Genomic DNA, 22,686 nt, shown 5'->3' with positions numbered 1-22,686 from the left:
AGGGGAGAGCGGCGGCAGCGGTCCTCACCGCACCACCCGGCCGGCTCGCCTGGGGCTCTGCGCCCGGTGCTGCGCCCCGGAGCCCCGCCAAGGCCGCTACCCAGGTAAAGGGCTGGAGCCCGCGGGAGGGCGCCAAGGCTCGGCGGCCACCCGCGCTGCCTCGCCTCCCACAGGCGAGAAGCAACTCCTCTGGCTCGGAGCAGCAGGAGGCGGCGGCGGCGGCGACGCTGTCCCCCGCGGCCAAGCACTTTGGAACAGGTTTCTGGTTTGGGGTGTGTGCGGGGCTGAGTGTCCTCGCTGCGCGCAGCCCTTGATACCCGCCCCCATGGATGGGGTGCTTCTCCGCGGTGGGCACGTTTTCTCCGCAATCTGAGGGCGGCATTTTGCGCGGAGGTGGAAGAGAGAGACAGACCTAGAAAGACAGAAAGGGCTCCTCAAGGAAGGACCTACGGATTGGGCTCAGGGCGGAGGTCTGCCCCGGAACTCCGGAGACAGCTGCTGGCGGCAGAGCGGGGGCCGGGGGGGAATGCGACCAGGTGGTCCCGTGTTTCTCAGAGGGCAGCGAGGCCTCCGGGTACCCGCTGGGGAGCTGATGCGCGCCGCCACCCCGGGAGGGTCGCGGCCGGGGCGCCAGGGTGCTCCAGGGGTGGGAGCAAGGCAGCGCGCGGGGCTGGCGGCTTCCTCGCGGCCGCGCCAGGTTCAGCACCACCCGCTCAGTCCCGGCGACCGCCACGAGAGGCACGGGCACCTCGGCCGCCTGCACACCGAGCGGGAACTTGGGAGGACTGGGTGCTTCCGCTCCATCTATGGCTCGCCCCGGGTAACCTACTCTGGCCAGCAGCGCCAGAGGCTTTGGAAAGAGCTGACCACCATTTAAAAACTTGGCCATCAAAAACAAATCAGTGTTTCTTCTGTTGCCAGGTCTAATCCAGCACAGTTCAATCCATCCGGGCCGTTTAGGCGAGATTTACACTAAATAATATACAGCAAGTTATTTAACAATTTTTGGATCAATTTCCTGGGTCACAATTAGTTTACGTGTATTTTTTTTTTTTAATCTCGAATTACCTGGATAAATGGATCCCTCCCCCCGCCAGGAGGATATTTAGTTGTTCCATCAAACTGTGTTAATTTGGCATGTCCTGACAGTTTCTTAGATTCAGGTTGGCTTTAGCTCTGAGAAATTGTTCTGGCTGGTTCAGGCAGAAGACTGAGGAAGCTGGGGAAGATTCCGAAGTGAAAGTATTGATATTCATTACATGATCACACCTTCTTTTAAATAGCATGCGACTAACAGGGTTATTACCTATAGCACTGCTAGAAATAAGGTTTCTTTTTAAGGCCCCAGGAAATGGAAATTACATAATAAAATATTTCAGCCTGAAAATTTGGGACAGTACATAATTTTAGCACCATTAAGAACATCCTTCTGTGTTGCTTCCCCTTTGTGTGTAGGCAAGTGGGGGACCAAGGACCCTTCATATCTATAGGATGAATATAGGGAAGGGAAGGTGATATGGGGAAGTGAATCAGGACGCTAGGAAATCTCTTCCAACTTCTGGCTATGACTCTGAAGAGCTGGAGGTGACGTGTGTGTTGGTTGGGGTCTAAATCTGTACCAAGACAGACCAGACCATGGTGCTTTGGTTGTATCTGGTCATGAAACTGGAGCTGGAGGAGGACAGTTAGAAAGATGTGGTTGGATTTTCAAGCTTTATTTCCTCACCCCAATCTTTTGAGCCCCCAGTTTTTGTGGTCTTTTACTCAAGTGAGATATCTCTCGAATTTAATTTATAGAATACTATTGAGTATAGAAAGCCAGTGGGAAGGTTCAAAAACCCACAATGTCTTGCTTGTGTAAGTATAGCTTTTCAAGAAAGTTTTACCTAGTGACTTTAATTTTCATTAAAGATTGCAAGAGTGCCTATATTTTGAGCTAGTTGGCCTTTTCTTTGGGAGGTTCTTCGCAGATACCATAGTATTCCCTGTAGATAATGAGGTTGAAGTAGAATTTAACAGCCGAGGTCAAGCAAAGAACACACGGTCCCCGCCTTCAGAGAGTTTAGTGGGGAGAAATGGGTATGTTTACAAAATATGTGCGATACAAGATGGTATAAATGGAGTCATATGGCAGTAACATCATTAGGATGCTGTTGAATGGCAGAGAAAAGGGAAGGTTCGTTCAAGGTTAAGAACTAAAAAATGTTACATAGCAGGTGTAGCGTTTGAGCTGGTATTTGAAGAAGGAAGAGGATTTCCTCCATTGAAAGGAACCTTGCTGGAACAAGAGAATAGCACAGGGTTCTGGAATTCCCATGTGTTCAAAGGAAGCAGAGTAGTTTGGAGTGGCTGGAGCCTGGAATTTTAGATAGATGAGGCTGGGAGGTAGGATGGGACTAGACTGGGGAGAACGTGACAAGCCATATGAAGAAATTAAAAATGTGATTGAACATCATTATTATTGTTATTATTATTTATACCAGCAATGTTAGCATCCTTTTTTCTTTTTTTTTAAGATTTTATTTATTTGTTTGACAGAGAGAGCCGGAGAGCACAAGCATGGGGAGTGGCAGAGGGAGAGGGAGAAGCAGGCTCCATGCTGAGCAGGGAGCCCGATGCAGGGCTCTATCCCAGGAAGGCAGTTGCTTAACCAACTGAGCCAGGCTCCCCCAATGTTAGCAACCTTAACTGTAGTTTATACCTTGAAGTTCAGTTTTGTTTATACCCTAAAATAAATAAATGGATAAAATCTCAATGGTATTTGCTTCCTATAAACATTACTGTAGAAGAAGAATGTGTTTCAAATAGCCTTTAATGTTTTATATAAATCTGACCGTTTCCCCCCCAAATCTGCAGTCTTATGGTATACCAACTCTTAGTTTGATGAAAACTCTGGATAGGAAGACACCTCCACTTTCCTGGGCAATATGCAGAGTAGAGCCACTGTCTGTTCTTTGTTTCAGCTGCCAATAATAATAATTCTTATTAATGTTTATTAAACATGATATGTCATGTGAGCCACATACCTTATTTCATCGAGGAAGAAGGAGTAATTTTGATCTTAGGCTGATAATTTTAATAAGATCACTCAGCTAAGTAGATGATGGGACCAGGATTTGAAGCCAAGAAATGTCTCTCAAAAGCCCATCCTTTGAACTATTGTTGACCTATTACATAACGGGCATAATACAGGATAACTTGTTAAAAGAAGTTAGAAATTAAGCCTGCTACCTGTAGAAGCGTTTCTCTATTTTTAAATTTGCATCCTCATTCCCATCATTCTGATTTTATTTTTTTAAATTGAATTATAATTGACATACAGCATTGCATTACTTTTACATGTACAGCATAATGATTCCATGTATGTATATATTGCGACATGATTACCACGGTAAGTTTAGTTAATGCCCATCATCACACATACAGTTTTTTTTTTGGTGATGAGAACTTTTAAGGTCTACTCTCTCAGCAACTTTCAAATATGTATATACCTATAGTCATATTGTCCATTACTCATCATTCTGATTAATTTTACTTTACAAATTAATGATGAGACAGTTAAATGTTTTAACAAATCTTCAAGCTATTCTACAATCTTGTGCTTTTAGGACGCACTCAAAAGAAGCTCTTCAGCATTTTGAGAAGAGATAGGATATGGATGAGAAAAACATTAGCGAATGTGCCGACATTAAACACAAAGACCAGATCTGCCAGATTCTCTGGAAGTGTCAATTTCAAATATTCTTCTCATTATGCCCAATAACCCTCCCAAATGCACCAGATCTTCCTGTATTTCAGCATCCCATATATGTTGCCTGTGTCTTGAGTTTTTATTCTGAAAGTGATACAGTGAATGTACTAGTTTGTACATGACATACTCAAGGGCGTGCTCAGACAGCAGATTGGACTCTACATAATGATGTGCCAATTACGTAAGACATAGACTAAGCAAGAGAACACACCAGTGTAGATATCGTCATTGCACAAACCATGTCAGTGTAGATATCATCATGACACAAACCCTGTCACTCAAAGTGCGGCCCAAGTTACTAGCTGCTACTACAGAGAAAAGCTGAAACCAGAGCCCAGTAGCATAGGGAACATGGTAAGAGTATGGGATTCAGGGAAATGATTATACCAACTTTATGTAAGTGTCTGGCTCTCATTTTGCCTGTTCTTAACTCTGTTAAATATAGATCTTTTCATCTTTTCTCAGGCTCTGAGTGGTTTACAAATTTGGCCATTTTCTCTTCTGAGCCTGAGAGCAGGACTGGAAATAGGTGACTGTTCCCTGGATTGGTCAGTGAGGGACCTTGGTACTGGCCTCTTCTCTAGCCACACTACCCCTAGATCAGTGGTAGCAAGTTCACAGGGTTCGCCCAAGGGAGACAGGCAAAGCAGCCGATGGGTAGAGGGTGGAGAGAGCACAGGTGAAACTCTAAATGCCCGTCAACCTTGGTCCTGTGTCAGGGAGATGTTAGAGAGTTGGAGGAACTGGAGAGAACATGTCCATTCAATGAGGGTGAAAGCTACTCGGTTTCAGCCAGCTGTTCTGTGGGAATAAGGGCCCAGTGTTGCCAGATCTTCTGATGGATTTTCAAGAGAATCCAAAAATTCAGATTTTTATGTGAAATCTTCCGGTTTTAATTCATTGGCAATTCATTCAGAATTGCTAAAAGTAAAGTAAAAATAAAAATAAATAAATAAAATAATATAAAAATTGTGCAGGCCGGAAAAATGCCTCTGGAAATCTAGAGATCAGATCTGGCCCGAGGGCTGTCAGTTTGCTAGATGATTCCCAAGGCTCCTTCTGGCTTCAGGCTTTCACGATCCTACACTCAATCCATGTTATTTCTAACCTGTTTCTTCCACTTTGCTAAAACATAGCCCAGTACGCACCATATTTAAGTCATGCTTTGGAAGATAACTTTGGAGGAGCTCTTTGCTAAGTGCCGGACTGTGACCGATTTGTAAGGCCTTCAAGCGTCAAACGATGTCCTTTTCTGATGGCCATGCTGCTTTCATAATTCAGAGGCCCCAGCAGTTAATTACTTGTGTTAATTATCCCTTTTGGGGACGATTAATGTGATCTAATTCCAGGGCCCAGAGCTATTTCTCCAAACATTTTCCTTCCTGTTCTTTCTTCTCACCCCAATGTGAGATAATGACCAGTTGGGAAATTGATCCTTGTTCCCCCTTGGGCAAGTTGTATTTGTAGCCTGACTTACCGTGCTCAGACAAAGAAATCTTCATTGTCTTTACCCCGGCAAAATTTCACCATGTAGTCTCTCTCTCTTTTTAAACTTGGAAGTATTTGGGAATGTTCTTGAATTGCAAACTGAATTAAGGGTTTGGCTTTTGAGTTGTGTTAATACAGCAGTTTAGGGTTTGTTTTGTTTTGTTTTGTTTGTTTTTTAATTTATATGGACCCCAAAGTAAAAATGAAAACAAGAAGTAGTGGATTTGTGTATGATTCCAATCCCAAATTATCTTTAATAACTCTAGTTCCTCTGCAGTGAAAATTCTTTAATATAATTTTTTTTAAAGCTGACTTTATTGGATTTGACTAGCTAAGATGTGTTTCTCACTTTATGTCAATGAGCTATTTTACAAACAAGGGAGTCTGCCTCTAACTGAAAAGTTCAGAGCAAATGTTGACAATGGGAAGGAAGCATTTGAGTAAATAAAACAAGAATGCCATGTTTAGAGAAACCACATATCTTCTCGAGACGGAGCCGATTTCGAGGACAAACAGAGGGCTCTGGATGACAGTTCTGAGCCACAGTTTGTCCTTGTCCTCGCTCCAGTAATGCGTCACCCTCCGTCCCTCCCCCGCCCTCACTGCACTTCAGAGTGTGTCAGGCATCTTTAACATTTAAAACCAAATCTGAGAGAATCAGGTAACTGTCTGACCATTAAAGTCATATCATTTGATGTTATATTGGTAAAAAAATTTAAATTAAAAAAACCCCACAATTTCTTTATTTTTACTCACGTATTTGGCTAGTCCTTCAGATTCAATGATGGAAGCAGCCTCTAAGCTCCATGGAGGCAGGGACCACATGGTTTTGGTTCCACAATGCCTTGTAATTTATTTTCTTCCAAATAAATGCATGATATCTTCTAAATGCACTTAACTCATTTTGTGGAATGAGAGGTGTTTGATTAATCATTTTAATATACAGGAGAGTTAGGTAAGTAGGTTTTCCAGCATTCATTAATTTCATACAGATTTATTGAGCTTTCACTATGCACCAGACACAATTCTTAGTGCTCGGGATGCGGGACAGGCTTGTAGTTTAACAAATAGTAATAAATAATACCAAGATATTGGGTATATTAGGATGAATGTTATAATAGCAAGATTGTCCAAATTGGTGTGAGATCTAGAAGAGGAAAGACTGACTGTTGGAGAGTCAGGATGACAACAAGTAGGAGGAGACATTTTAGGCTAATTCTTAGAGGAAAAGCAGGAGTTTGCTGGTAGGCAAGTTGGAGACAGGCATGCCCTGCGGCCCCTCTCTAGAGGAGGGAAGGAGCTGACTCTAGTGCTGAATTATGACAACGGCTTGGGGACCACAGGTTTGTGGGACATCCTAGAGGGGTGTAGTTGGGGGCTGGATTGTTGCAAATCATTAGAGGAAAACAAAAGGAATCTAGTAACTTGCTGAGTATTTAAGATGTAAATATCTAATATATGGACAAAACATGGACTTCTAGAACCAATTTTCTATTTTCATTTATAAGTTTTGAATAATGTTTTTCACTGATGGGGACTGTAAGCTCCATGAGGGCAGGAAAAATCTTGGATTTTCTTATGCGCTTATACTAATGAATTACACAGAAAACTTGTGCTCTGCTAGTGGATACGCTGGGGGTGGTGAGGAGCTGCTGAGAGATCTGAGAAGTTGGAGGTGGAATCTGAGATGATGTGAAGCCTGGTTTGGCAGCAGTCTGCAGGTGGCCTGCAGCAGGAGAGAGCAGAAGCGGAAGGGTCCATGAGTAGGTGGCTTTGAGGGATTTGCAAAGAAGATGTAGAAGAAAAGTCCGACTGCAGAGCTCGGGTCGGCAGGCCCGGTCCTGGCTGACATGGGACATGGGGAGGAGGAACAGGGAGGGTGCTTAGGCAAATCAAAGTCCGGCTGTGTTGGTTTTCCAGATGAAATTCAGAAGGAGGAGGAGGAGGAATTATGGCTGTGTTGAGTGGAAGGGGTCTGAGCACAGCCAGGTGGGATCTGGACATAGAAAATGATAAGAAATGGGTTGGACATGTGGATTTGTAGTTCTCAAGAGAGGTCAAGCCTGTGGATGCAGACTTGGGACTCCACCCTTCACTGACATGTGGTCTGTTGGTGAGGGTAGAGAGCTTGTGGGGTTGGGTGGGTCCGGAAAGCCAGAGGGGCACTGGTTTGCAGAAAGGAGAGAGGGGAACCCTGTCAGGAGGGTGGTGAAGGGCAAGCGTGACTGACCCCATGCTGATGCAGTAGGGGCTCCACAACCAGGACGTTTCTCTTGTGTGGACACGCGGGAACCAGAGAACACTTGAGCAGTCGTCAGGAGGTGAGAACGTGCAGGCAGGGAGAGTGTTCTTTCAAGTTTTCCTGAGAACACCTGTGAAAGAGGCGCCTGGGTGACTCAGTCGGTGAAGCGTCTCCTTCAGCTCAGGTCATGATCCCAAGGCGAGTAAATGGCTAATTATAACGCACTCCAGGATGAAAGAAGAAGAAAAGAGAGGTGTAAGCAACATAGCCTGGAAGCACAGAGTGATTAATGCTGGCTCTAAATGTGTGTTGATTTGACTAGTGGTGTTTAGTGTTTTTTGTGCTATGAAAATGTTAAAAAAAACTTCTATGAAATTAATAGAAAGTCTTGGTAAAGACTTTTAAGAATAAAGGCCAAAGGAGATTTGAAGACCATAATATTCTGTGTATTTTTCTCAAAGGTCCTGAAGTGGTCAAAATAGTATCATTTAGACATCAGTTGGTTCACTGTAAACCCCTGGGTGATGTTAGCAACTTCAGTCATATGAAAGTATATCCATTAAAGGGGCGCTGGGTGGCTCAGTCGGTTAAACATCTGACTCTTGGTTTTGGCTCAGGTCACGATCCCAGGGTCATGAGACTGAGACCCTCATCAGGCTCCATGCTCAGCGTGGAGTTGGCTTGAGATTCTCTACCCCTTCTTCTGCCCCTCCCCCCCCAGCTCGCGCGTGCATGCGCACGCTCTCTCTCTAAGTAAATAAAATCTTTTAAAAAAATAAAGTACACCCATTAAAAAGTTTGAAAATCAAAGAGTATCCATTAAAAAAACAAGTTTACCATCAACTTCCCAAAGTAAAAGAATGCAACCATACAGACCACTTTATGACCCTGCATTAGGTGCCAACGTCTCAGGTTAAATGGAGACAGCTTTAAATAGAATTTGACAGAAAGCCTATGGACACTGGGGTAGAACGAGGATTATGAATACCTACCTAAGTTTTATGTCGAGTTGCATGCAGGTTAAAAAGATAACTTTTGAGTGGTGCCTGGGTGGCTCAGTCGGTTAAGCCTCTGCCTTCAGCTCAGGTCCTGATCCCAGGGTCCCGGGATGGAGCGCTGGTGATGGTGACAGGGGTCCCTGCTCAGCGGGGAGTCTACTTCCTCCCCCCCCACGCTCGTGCTCTTGCACTCATGCTCTCTCGTGATCTCCCTCTCTCTCAAATAAATAAATAAAAGCTTTAAAAAAAGATAACATTCAAAAGTCCTTGGCACTGTGTGTGATATATAGAAAGTATTACTAGAAAATGGTAATTAGGAGTTATTCCATGATATGGCTAAGTAGCAGTACATTTAAACCTTAGAAAATTTTCTTAAGTCCACTGTTTAGGGAATTCCTAAGAAAGTATGATATCATTTTTTGGGATTTAAGGACATTCTGAAATATTTTTCCATAGCCATGATTGAAGTGGGTAAAAAAAAAAAAAGAAAGAAAATCAATTTAAATAACTAAAAGCAGCCAAGTCTTTCATTTTGTGATAGTACATTAGGATGTGCGATTACCTCAGACGGCCTCGAGTGCTGTCACCCCTTCTGCCGCTCCGCAACCACGTGTTAGAACCACCCGGAGCTCTCTAGCAACTGGCCTCCCTTCCAGAGATCCCGTGTCCATCGCTGGAGGGTGGGCCCAGGCGTGGGTCATTCTTAAGCTCCAAGGTGATCCCACGGGGTAGTCAGGTTTGCAGTCCCCTGGAGGTCTTCGTGTGCTAAGTGCTCAGTGCGTATGTGCTTAGTAAGCGTGCTTAGGTGCTTTGATGATTAGAAACAAGCTGAAGTGGAGAAACAACCTTAAAACGGGGTTCGTTTGCCCCTTTGATGCACGTAGAGTTACTACCTTTACTTGAGAATTGGTTTAGAAAGGAAGATCTTAGGGGCGCCTGGGTGGCACAGCGGTTAAGCGTCTGCCTTCAGCTCAGGGCGTGATCCCAGCGTTCTGGGATCGAGCCCCACATCAGGCTCCTCAACTGGAAGCCTGCTTCTTCCTCTCCCACTCCCTGCTTGTGTTCCCTCTCTTGCTGGCTGTCTCTATCTCTGTCGAATAAATAAATAAAATCTTAAAAAAAAAAAAAGAAAGGAAGATCTTAGGAGTCTTGGGAATAAGAAAGGGGTTTTTTGAACTGGGAAGATTCGAAAACTGGGGTGTGAAGAATGCGAAGAGGAGCTCGAGTTCCCGGAGCACTTTAAGAGGCAAAGGAGCTGATTTTATTTTATTTTTTATTTTTTTAAAAGATTTTATTTATTTATTTGACAGAGATAGAGACAGCCAGGGAGAGAAGGAACACAAGCAGGGGGAGTGGGAGAGGAAGAAGCAGGCTCCCAGCTGAGCACCTGGGATTGGGCCCTGAGCCTAAGGCAGACGCTTAACGACTGAGCCACCCAGGCGCCCCAAGGAGCTGATTTTAAAAGTCGCTGTCAACTCTGATGATCAGTGCTCACCTCCAGTCTACCCACAAGTACAGCACTGGCTGGGAAAGGTGCTGGAAAGCTGTGTGGCTTCCTGAGTTGGGAAGAAAAGGAAGGAAGGAAATGAAAGGGAGAAACAGAACAAAAGAAAGGAGATGAAAGCAAACCTCATTTTGACTCAGCACCTCTTTGTTTTGTCTTTTCTTGACTGTTGGTGACCTAAGAGCAGACTGTCCTTGTCCTTGTGTTCTTTCCTCACTGACACTTCCCTCCCCCATTTGCTGACATCTTCTTACTGGCAGGAAGTTACCCGAGATGTGGAAAATGTCTTTTTTTTTTGGAGGGAGGAATTTGGTAGTGGAGTACTCACTACCAAAGTGAGTGTGTGTGTGTGCACACATGCGTGTGCACTATTGTGACAGGGAAGGAGGGGGAGCCATGGTGGTGCTGGCTGGCGGTATTTGTAGGGATAGTACTTTCAGATTTTGAGAGGATCTCTGCCAAGATAAAAAAGAATATTTTTATGACAAACAATTATGTTTAAAAGGATAAATAATAATTTACATTGAAATTACTATGTGCCAAGCACTGTGCTAAGTGCTTTACGTAAACTAACTCATTTCTTCATCACAATAGTCTGATGAAGTAGGAGCTGTCATCCCTCCCCTTTGTGGATGGAGAAAGTGAGCGCAGAGAGATTGCAGTAACTAGCTGAAGGCCGCACTCTTGTCTAGTGTCAGAGACGGGATGTGCACCCAGGTTGTCTAGGACCCAAGCACACGCTCTTATGCCTTATGCTAAATTTTCTAGAATATATGTCTTCCTGTATTTATAGAAATAAATATCTTCGTTTGTACTTACATGAAGCTGTAGCTATTGACACAACAGAGAAGTGGAAATCCTACCAACCATTCCTTGGGGACCACATAATACCATTCCTAGAAGATCCCAGCTTCTCTCCCACTACCTTCCTCAAACTGAGAGATTGCTTGGCTAATTCGAACAAATTAATAGGTGACGCCATCATTCTGCTGACAGCTTTATTAGAATTATCACCGCCAGCAGCAGCATTATCACCATCATCATTAGAACCTGCCAGAGTTTTACCTGCCAACCGCATTCCTGCTCTGTTGGGGACCGCAGAGGCTGGGGACTGCAGAGGCTGGGGACTGCAGAGGCTGGACTGCAGAGCCTGGACTGCAGAGGCTGGGGACTGCAGAGGCCCTCTGTTGGGGAAATGTGCTTAGACCCAGAGAGGTGGGGTGACCATTTTTGCACTGAGCTGCTTCTCCTCAGGTTTTTCCTGGGCTGCTGTACTGTGGAGGGGTGGATGATGGGTGACTGAATGATTGTCTAGAAGTAGTGCACCCAGGCGTGGCCATTTGGGACAGAGGGAAAGAGACAGGAAAATTTTCTCTCTTCTGGCTGGCAATGTACTTGCTCTCTCTGGAGCCACAAGGGTGGAACTCTGCTCATTTTCCAGCCGGAAACAAGCCAACAGATTTTGGGGAGTTGCCACATCAAAGTGTGGGGTTAATAGCATTGCCACCACCGGTGGGGACAGAGCCAAATGTCACAAAAGAAGAGAGAGCAGGCAACCGTCCATTCCTTTGTTCTCCCTCCTTGCTCTGTGGTGGTTAGAAAAATAAATGCCATGCTCTCCTGAGAAGGTTCAATTATTCTGCTCTCTTGTCTTGTAAGTTAAGATTCTTTGGAGAGAGATGTTTACTTGTTTATAGTCTTCCAGTTCACCAGGGCACATTAACATGTTGGAGGTTGTTTTTTGAGTTGATATACTTTCTGACACTATTTTCTCCTATTTTCATTAAAAAAAAAACTTTTGCAAATCTTCAGATAAATAGATATAATCATCTTTTAAATTTTGTATCATAGACAATGATCCCCTTTTGCATTTTTTCAAACATTTATAGAAAATCGAGAAAATAACTTTGTCATGGTCATCGCTCCTATAGGAATTTTTGCTTTTGGTCAGTGAAGATTTGGGGGTAAATAAGCTTTGTCCTTGACCATATTATAGAGGACAGGGTTGAGAAAAGAGCAGCAAAGTGCTGACTGCTGTGCTGGGGAGGATGGGCTCAGGTAAGAGGTTCCACATGCTCCAGTCTCCCCCTTCATCCCCAGCTCTTAACCTCTTCTGTCCCTCGCCTGTATCCCTTCTCCACCGGGAAGAAGATGTGATGCCTGGTCAGGGGTTGTTCTCTCCTATAGAACAGTGAATCTCAACCTCGGTTGCACATTAGAATGACAGAAGGGGTCAGGCCCTGTCCCAGAGCAGTGTGGGGTACGATGTCCATCACAAATATCTGAAGCTCCCCAGATGATTTTTTATAATAATGTTTTTTATTTTATTATGTTAGTCGCCACACAGTACATCCCTGGTTTTTGATGTAAAGTTCGATTATTCATTAGTTGCATATAACACCCAGTGCACCACGCAATACATTCCCTCCTTACTACCCATCACCAGCCTATCCCATTCCCCCACCCCCCTCCCCTCTGAAGCCCTCCAGTTTGTTTCTCAGAGTCCATAGTCTCTCATGTTTCATTCCCCCTTCTGATTACCCCCCTTTCTTTATCCCTTTCTTCCCCTACCGATCTTCCTAGTTCTTATGTTCCATAGATGAGAGAAACCATATGATAATTGTCTTTCTCTGCTTGACTTATTTCACTTAGCATTATCTCCTCCAGTGCAGTCCATGTTGCAGCAAATGTTGAGAAATCGTTTTTGATAGCTGAGTAATATTCCATTGTATATATGGACCACATCTTCTTAATCCAGTCATCTGTTGAAGGGCATCTTGATTCCAGTCAAGAACCACTGCGGTTGGGCAACCATTTTCAGAGTGCGTCTGTGGATGACCTCTGTCAGAATCACAGGGTGATTTTTTAAAAAATGCAATTTTTGAGGTTCCTAACACACTAAAAATGTTTAGACCTTGAACCTGCAATAAAAGGAAACTAAATCTGGTAGTAAACACGATTTTTTAATTATTCCAAGTTGGAATCTAGCAATATCCAGATCCTGGTTTAAATTTTCTAAATATTAAGAGATAACTAAAGATTAAAAAGTCTTAGAAACCCTAAATTTAAATATGATTCAGTAACTAGTTGCTATAAAACTCTAGCGTGAGTAACTAGTAACTACTAGTAAAGAGGCTATCAAGTGACCAGGAATCCTCCATGGTTTTTAAGGTAATAACTGACATTTATTAAAACTTTTGGGGCACCTGGGTGGCACAGCGGTTAAGCGTCTGCCTTCGGCTCAGGGCGTGATCCCGGCGTTATGGGATCGAGCCCCACATTGGGCTCCTCTGCTATGAGCCTGCTTCTTCCTCTCCCACTCCCCGCTTGTGTTCCCTCTCTCGCTGGCTGTCTCTGTCAAATAAATAAATAAAATCTTTAAAAAAAAAAAAACTTTTTACTGTGTGCTAGGCACTGAGCTTTGCACTTGAAATTCGCTTTATCCCATTTTAAGACGAGAAAAGTGTGGCTCAAAGGTGTTAAGTAATTGGCTCAAAAACACGTGGTAAGTAGCATAGACTAGATTGGAAACCAAATAAAAATATGTAATAGTAAAACTCCTAAAATTCTGGACTCACATACTAGAAAAATTGCCCTCTTCCTCTTACCCCATCTTTATGGTAAAATTAAGAGGAATACAGAGAAGCTTCATATCATTAACTTGCTTCATATCATTTTCTTTACTCCTTTTTGTGTATATGCATAAGACATTCAAACAACAGAATGTAGTTCAGAAACCCTGGATTTATGTTTCATTTTCATTGCTTAGATTCTTTCTTTATGCCATGTGGTTATTCCTGCACCTGAGCAGAAAGTAGCTTTGCTTTTTGTTACTCCATTGTTAGAGAAGCTACACATCAAAGTAAGCAGCACTTCATCTCCTGGTTTCAATTCCTCAGTATAACGTGTTTCTAGGTTAAAAGTCTGGGCACGTGTGTTGGGGGAGTGTGTGTGGCCGTGGCTGGGGAGAAGGACTATTGGCTTGGGGGAGAGACCTCACGTGGATGAAGGACCTCCTACAAAGATTGTTGTTTTTGTCTCCAGGTCAGGCCATATATCTGGTGATTTTAACCGTGTGTGTGTTTATAGAATTAATTTTTTTCCTTTGTAGAGTCAGCTCTATTGAGGTATAATTTATGCACAGTAAAATTCAATAGTTGTAAGTATATAATATAATGAATTTTGACAAATATATACAGTTGGAGTTTATATTTTTAATAACAGCTTTACTAAAATATAATCCACATACCCTATAATGCATCTATTTAAAGTTTGATTATTTTCAGTATATTTACAGACTTGTGCAACCAACATCACAATTCTAAAACATTTTCATCACCCCCAAGAGAAAATTCATACCCATCAGCAGTCACTTCCTATTTCCCCCCAAACCTCCTAGCCCTAGGCAACCCCTAAACTACATCCTGTCTCTGTAGATGGCCTATTCTGGAAGTTTCATATAAGTAAGAATCATGTAATTTGTGGTCTTTTGTGTTTGGCTGCTGTCATTTAGCATAATGTTTTTAAGGTTCATCATGTTGGAACATGTATCAGCACTTCATCCCTTTTTATTTCTGAGTAATATTCCATTGTATGGCTAGACCACATTTTATTCATCCATTCATCAGTTGATGGACATTTGGGTTGTTTGCACTTTTTTGGCTAATAGCATTCATGTTTAAAGTATAAACTTCTAACAGATATCTTGATTTTTCTAACCTCATTTTGGCTTCTTTTTTTCAATATTTAATATACCAGAAGTCTGAAATGGCTTAATTCTCTCTTAACTTCTGAGACAATCTGATTGAGGCCACAGCAATTGGATTCATGGTGGTACTAAAATTATTATTTGGAGTTGACTTCCTTTTATAGCTCTGCCGTATTGTAGAAAATGCTTACAGAATTGTAGATATAGGAATAGATGTGGGTATGTCTATACAATAAGGATATCTCAATATGATTTTACAAAGAGTTTTAATAGTTTATTAGAAGGACAACAGGGTGGGTTCTTTTTCTTTTCCTTTAAAAATGACCTTGATACATACGTAAGTGTATTTTACTTCAGAAGAGAAATCATATACTGTACGGATTATGAAATGTCTTTGGAAAGTGACAAAATTCATCCAGTGACTATAACGTTTGAAGGACTAACATTGGTGTTAATGTGGCTGTGCTCATGAACATAGGAATCACCAAGTGGAGTAGGTTCTCTTGAAAGTTTGTATCATTGGCCCAGAGGGAATTTATAGTATTTTACATCTACTCCTAAATAATCAAAAATCAGTCATAAATGTGTTGACTCTTTTGCAAGTGATGACTCCAAATTGAGATATAGGAAAGTGAAAGAAGTGGACTGATAGCCGAGCTGGAGGCGGACTCGAGCACCAGCCACAGGCGTAATTACTTAATTAGTGAACTGTGAACTGTTTCTGTGTGTGGCCCATTAAATGGAATTTAATTAACTTATATTTGAATTATGAGCCTCAGTATGTATTAAAGGGTATTTTTTACCTATATTTTATTAGAATTCCCAAATAATTATTGCTTATTTTCATTTTTATTAAAACACCCAAAGAATGATTTGTTTACTTACATTTTTTATGAGAATTCCCTGCAGTTTTTTCCCTCAATTTCCAGCATCCCTGGACCCAAACTGCAGTGGTGGAGAATTCATGATGGATGTTTGGAAGGACAAAAGTCACCGTTGGGAAAGAGCGGTATCAGTGCTAGAACTGCTTCCCACAGAGCAGGTCTGCTTTGTAGTTTATGAAAATTGTTATCTGTGTTGGAGTCAGAACCAAAACATAAATTAAATGATAAGTTAATGTTAATTTTGTTATGTTCCCTTAGATCGTAGTGTGACAAAGAATGGTCTTCTCAAAATGGCTCATAATTTTGAGTGTTATAAGGTGTCTTGTCATGCAAAGTCTGGGTTTGTGAATACTCTGGTTAAAAAAGATTCCAAATTTTCAAAGAATGTACTAGAACATTCTACAATATATGTGTTTCCTAGAAACATATTTTCATACACTTATATGAGTAAGAGCCCCAAACTTTGAATATACTCATGGACCAATAGTCCAAATAAAACAACACTCTCTGATGTTTACAGATCTTGTTATTTTTTAGGACAAAAAAATTCCATCACTTAGATAATATGAGTGGGTTATTAATGCCAGCATATATTATGTATAGTATGAAAAAAAATCCTATCTTGGGGTTATAAGTATAGGCTTCTTGAGACACTTTCTTCTTAAATTTCAACTGAGAGTGCTACCTTTCTAATCTTGTTTTCCTCTGTGAGCCCTCTAAGGCCCGCCTTCTTTACCTTCCACCAAATGTAGCAGGCCTGTCCTGATTCCACACCCATGTTCATGTTTTTCTTGCCAGAGCCACGCTTTCCTGAATCTCTCCATTGTTCTTTAGGACCAATCTACTTCATAAGGCCTTCCACTCCTGCTTTCATTTCCCTCTGACTCCCAAACGTTTAATAGCTGGCCACCTCTTTGGCACTCAAAGATCACATGCTATCTTACCTTCCTAATTGGGTTATAAGCTCCTAGAGGGCAAAGGCCATGTCATATTTCTTCTGACTTCCTTTGGTATCTAGTGCAATATAATTTAATTTGTAAGTGATAAAAAAACTTGTTGAATAAAGATCCCTTTTATAATGCTGTATTTCTGTAGATATTAGTACAAGTGTGCTTAGTGGAGATTTCAGTTAATTTGAAGTTTTTATTTAAGAGAATGCCAGAGAAGAGATTTTTATCCTATTGAATCATAAGGTTCGAAGAAGGAAGGGTAATAAAGAAATTTCAGAAGGGTAATAAAGAAATTTCAGGAGGCGCCTGGGTGGCACAGAGGTTAAGCGTCTGCCTTTGGCTCAGGGCGTGATCCCGGCGTTATGGGATCGAGCCCCACAACAGGCTCCTCCGCTATGAGTCTGCTTCTTCCTCTCCCACTCCCCCTGCTTGTGTTCCCTCTCTCGCTGGCTGTCTTTCTCTCTCTGTCAAATAAATAAATAAAATCTTAAAAAAAAAAAAAGAAAGCTAAAATAATCAACTTGAAATTACGGCACACTCAAATTTGTTTATTCTGTTCAAAGTAAAAGAAACAAATACCAGCTAACTTAAAATAATTTATTGGTTTTGCTCATCGATTGAAATGAAAGGCTGGAGAAACCAATCTTGGGTATTTCCTAGGTAGTCAAGATAGTAGGAACTGACAGAGGCTCTCTTCAGTGTCCTACCTTTGGAATCAATAAACTTCAAATGTCTATTTTCTTCCTTATGGCATTTCACTTATGATTCAGAAACCTGGGAGAGGTCCTGCTGCCCTTGCTTGGGTCAGGTACTATTCTATGGGTCAAGATCAAGGAATCTTGATCAACAGTCCTACCAACTGTCTACCCGTAGAGAAGACCCAAGTTCCCCACAGGAAATTGGGAGCCATTATGAAAGGGGGGAAAGTAAAAATTAGTCTATTTGTGAAATCACCTTGCAGAATATATAATGTCAGAGAAATAGCACCTAAGGAATAGAGGAAACTATAAGAGAAATGTATTCGTTACCCCGACAGAAAACAAGAAGTCACGAAATGGTATTTTACAGCATGTTCTATTGAGACTACATGTATATCAAACTATGAGACAATTAAAGGTCAGAAGCTGTTAGCCAACTCTTTATAAAAACTTGTCTTTCTAGTTAGAGTTGATATACACGGGAGCTTTGTATTTCAAAGGTTGTTCTCCCAAATATTTATGGTGAGAAGAATTCTCTGGCTCTTGTCCTATGTGTTGAAATGTCATCCAAGGCAAGGCAAAATAAAGCAAGGCCAAGGTATTTTGTGTATAAAGGCATTTCTGGCTACTTAAGTCTGCAAACTGGCAAGGGAGATACTCCTCACCCGTTCACTCTCCCCATTGTCCAAAAAATACTGGCTTTCTTCATGATTCTGTTGCTTTGCCTATGTAATTGTGTACTTTTCCTGAAGTGCTGTAATCTGAAGATTTAAATGAGGGACAGTCTCATATGCATTTGTTCTTAGACAGCCGTTTAGTCTCTTTAGCTGTTTGGCTATTGCTATCATATAGTATCTAGTTTAGGGAATCAAGAGTATATTTTTTTTAAAAGAGATTTTGAACAAGAAAAATTGCGAAGTACCAAATTATCAGAAGGACCAGAATTACATTGTTTGCTTTTACAGTAGAGTAGGTACTAGAGAGAGTTAATTTCTGATGAAGGGACATATCTGATTATTCCAGAGGATTTAGATATTTGGAATTTTGCAGTATTCTATCTGCTAACACAATCATTTGTTCTGAGAAGCTGGCTTTTAGACTCTACAATTTTGTGTACAAATTGTAACATCTTCCAGTTTTCAGGTATGAAACACTGAAAATTAATTTATACAAAGGCCTGTGGCAGGTGGTGACTTGATATTTGCCTAGTGTTCTGAATGTCTAAGTGAAGAAATTCACTGAAGCCCAGATAAACTGATGGGTGTAACTGTGACTCTCTTAAGGTAGCCAAATGCTCCACCATCTAATTAGGAACATGCATGAATGGATGAATGATACTTTCCACTGTCTTTAGCTCTTAACTGATAAAGCCACAGCCAAAGGAATGGCTTAGAAAAATCTGTGGTCAAATGTTGAAACTGTAAACCTGACACAGTGCAGAGACATAGGAAGTGTAGATGAAGTGGGAAGCTCTGTTGGGGGCAGGGAGGTCAAGGCTTGGGCCTCCAAATCCATGCCATGTAAACTGTTTTAGAACTTGGAAAAAAGTAATATTTTCAAATTCTTTTAAAATATCATTTTGATACAAAAACTTAGTAAAAATTAAAAACAAAAAAGGCAAATCTCACTTATCAGTTTAAAAATCCTTCCCCTGTCCCCCAAATAGGCTGATATAATCAAAATAATGCATACCGAGGATGATTTAATCCAATAATTCAAGGATGGTTCAATAGTAGAAAATACAGATTTTAGGGACACCTGGGTGGCTCAGTCGGTTAAGCATCTGCCTTTGGCTCAGGTCATGATCCCAGTATCCTGGAATCAAGCCCCACATTGGGCTCCCTCCTCAGCAGGGTGCCTGCTTCTCCCTCTCCCTCTCCCTGCTGCTCCCCCTCCCTCTCCCTGCTGCTCCCCCTGCTTGTGCTCTCTCTTTCTTTCTGACAAATAAATAATCTTAAAAAAAAAAAGAAAATACAGATTTTATTACATTAAAAGTTACATGGAGGAGATCATAATCCTCTCCCTGTGCACCAGAAATGCATTTGGTAAAACACAGTAAGCATTCTTTATAATAACACTCAAGGATAGAGAAATATAGGTGTTTTCTTAATTTTGTGTAATAAATTGATTTAAGCCGCAGAAGCAGCACCTTGGCATTTGAAGGTGTTCCGACTAAGTTAGGAACCTGACAGAAACATATACACTTATTATTTAACATTATCCTGTACACCCTGTTTGATGCAAAGGCAAAAGAAGGAAATTTGAAGTATAAGAATTCAAAATAAAAATGTAAAACTATCACTGTTTGTAGATGATTGTGTAACTTTATTGTATTATATATTGTATATACCCAAGGGATTTGTCCAAAAATCTACTTCAAACGAGAGAATTTAGTAAGGTAGTGGGACACAAAATTCACATATAGACATCAGTAACTTTTACATACACAAACAAAAGACAAAGAAATAACCCCAATTATAATATTAGAAAAAAGAATAGAATACTTAAAAGAAATGTTCGGGAAAACTTTAAACATTAAGAACACAATAGTAGACTTGAACAAATGCACACCATGTTATTTTGATAGAAATACTCAACATCATAAAAGGCTCAATTTGCCTTAAATCAACTTACAAATTTACCTTAAACTAAGTTTAAACTAATGTGATAATGGTGAGTGAATAGGCAGATCAATGGAGCAGAACGGAAATTCCAGGATCACACCCATATATACATACCCAAGAATTAGATAGGAGTTACAAATGGCTTTTCATCTATGAAATGACACACAACATTCAGGGAATGCTGGAAAATGCAAGTTAAATCTATAAAGAAATACTGTTTTACAGTTACCAAATTGGCAAAAATCCAAAAGTTTTATGACACAAATTGCTGGGTATAACATAAATTGGTTTAATCCCTTGAAGCCAATTTCATAATACTAGTTATAATTACAATGCACGTACCCTTTTGACTCAGCAATTCCTCTTTTGGGTTTTACCTAACAGATGTGCATATATACAAAAAGATAATATGTATATGTAAGATTATTCACTGCAAGTGTTGTTTTCATTGTAAATCACAGGGAACTGGTTGAATTAAAAGAAAGCCCTGAAACACAGGGCAGCACAAAGAAGAGAATAAGGAACGTCGCTATGCATTGATGGGAAAGATCTTCAGGATATATGTCAAGTGAAAAAAACACAAGACGTATATAGATATATAATCTCTATATCTCTATATGTACCTCTATCTACCTACCTATCTATGTATTATACTATTTTTCTGTGTAAAAAATAGAGGAAATCTGTATTTGAGTTAGCAATGTATGCATCAACTCTAGAAGGATATAAAAGAAACAAGAAGCATTGGTTTTCTGCGGAGGATATGGGAGTTAGGTGAGAAATAGGTAGGTGTGGACTGTATACCTTTGGTCCCTGTTTTTCATTCTCGAACTAGATAATAATCTAGATAATAAACTAAGTAACATATGATAGCAATAGCCAAACATCTAAAGAGACTAAAAGGCTGTTTAATGTTTTGCCTATTCAGTAAGTAAATAAACAAGTGTGCCGCCATATGGTGAGATACTTCGTGCTTATTAAGAAAAAAATGACTAAGGATGCTGTCTACGTATTGACAGGGAAAAGTCTTGGGGACGTTAAGGGCATGAGACAAGGTTTGGAATAGAATGTACAATATGCTATTTTTTGGCCAAAAAAGAGGAAAATTCCTTGTATGTTCATGAAGAAAGTCTGGGAGGATACTCAGGTTGGTGGACATTGTGATGTGCTGCCAGTTCCCCTCCAGACTCCCTTTGGGACTGAGAGATTCCTTCCCCTGCTGCTCACAGTACTGTTGGCAGGGTGCCTTCAGCTGACAGCCCTCTGGGAATGACTGACTCATTTGAAAGGAGCCCTCTTATCTATGGTCATGCCCACTCCCTGGATGGCCTGAATCTGGTGAATGATCAACATGGGGGTGTGATGGGCCAACTCTCCATGCCTAACTCAGAGCAACTCTTGAGAAGTTCCCTACCTTGACACTACATGGCAGCTTACCTTTTTCCTCTCCTGCCTATTACCTAGGAAGAGAACAGTTCCTAAAAACCTTCTTCTTACTAAAAGTCTGCTTCCTGGGGAAGCCAACATGTGACAAGAGACCAAACCTGGTGAATGGGGACAAGGTTTTTGTTCTGTGCCTTTTTATAATTAAAAAAAAAAAAAGGAGGGGGGTGGGGGAATGGGATAGGCCACTGATGGGTAGTAAGGAGGGCACATACTGCATGGTGCACTGGGTGTTATATGCAACTAATGAATCATGGAACTTTACATCAAAAACCAGGGATGTACCGTATGGTGACTAAAACAATAAAAAAAATTATTATAATTAAAAAAATTTTCTTTGAACTATGTGAATGTATTCCTTACTCAAATCATCAGTAAAAATTTTAAAGTTAATATGTCAGTGATGTTTTATGCTTTTCCATGTGCATTTTTAGAGAAGCTTTTTATGACTTAATTTAGGAGGATATTTTTAATCCAAAATACTGTGCCCCACCACACTCTAAATATGCTTTTCTTTCCTTTTTGTTTTTGCTCAGGACCTACAGAAGAGCACCTCTTTCATCTTAACTTACGATGGAATTTAAAAAGTCACCTGATGGTGGATGGGGCTGGGTGATTGTGCTTGTCTCCTTTTTCACTCAGTTTTTGTGTTATGGATCACCGTTGGCTGTTGGAGTCTTGTACATAGAATGGCTGGACACCTTTGGTGAAGGGAAAGGAACAACAGCCTGGGTTGGATCCCTTGCGAGTGGAGTTGGCTTGCTTGCAAGTAAGTGGATAAGTTTATGCTTCTCCTCACTCCTTCATCATTTAATTAGATTTGTTGCATCACTAACACTATGCAAGGCATAGGAAGATATTTTTTTTAAGTATAACATATTTCCCTGCCTTCATTGAGATCATAGTGCCCTTTTACTATAATAAATCTATGTGAAAATATAGGGTTGCGTAAGATCTTCATTCATCTCTTTATCCATTTATTTGCTATTATGTGCCAGTCAGTGTGCTAGATGCTGGATATAAAAAGACGAACAGTAAACACACTGTTCCTGCCCTTCAGAGACTTACAGTTTAGTGAGAGACACACATACTTCCATGAGTAAGAATGACACAGAGAGATGAGGGCATAGATCCAGGCATGTCCAGTGAATGCTGGTGACCAAAGGACCACATGATGTCAGGCAGTCCTAAGCAGTTCCTGTATGATTCAAAATTACTCCTCTGTGATTTAGGGTACGCTGTGATCAAATTGTATGAACATGATTTGTGTCCCCTTCCTAAGAGAAGTGTGACATGGCAAGGGGTAGTCCCATCTCACAGTGGTGATGCTATTCAGAATTCCAATGTAGTGTTATGCATGACATAGATGTGATGTATTTTGTCTCCAAAAGACTTT

At 41.1% G+C, this 22,686-nt stretch overlaps 1 protein-coding gene across 5 annotated transcripts in view; it reads left to right on the top strand.

Annotated features, from left to right (window-relative positions):
• Nucleotides 1-22,686, top strand: part of SLC16A9 (solute carrier family 16 member 9) — a 49,721-nt gene continuing 27,035 nt past the window's right edge. For 3 of the 5 annotated variants that reach the window (XM_034662544.1, XM_034662543.1, XM_034662540.1), the window contains exons 1-2: nt 1-104; nt 21,827-22,059. In XM_034662544.1, coding sequence (XP_034518435.1) covers nt 21,864-22,059 — 196 coding nt within the window. In that variant the 5' untranslated portion in view covers nt 1-104; nt 21,827-21,863. Of the gene's footprint in view, nt 105-150; nt 259-14,661; nt 15,734-21,826; nt 22,060-22,686 lie in introns of those variants that run through there. The other 2 variants (XM_034662542.1, XM_034662541.1) reach the window with 2 other exon arrangements.

Source organism: Ailuropoda melanoleuca, chromosome 6 (assembly GCF_002007445.2).
Source record: "Ailuropoda melanoleuca isolate Jingjing chromosome 6, ASM200744v2, whole genome shotgun sequence".
Taxonomy (NCBI): domain Eukaryota; kingdom Metazoa; phylum Chordata; class Mammalia; order Carnivora; family Ursidae; genus Ailuropoda; species Ailuropoda melanoleuca.
Note: the sequence above shows the minus strand (reverse complement) of the source record. Positions and strands in the feature narration are given on the sequence as shown.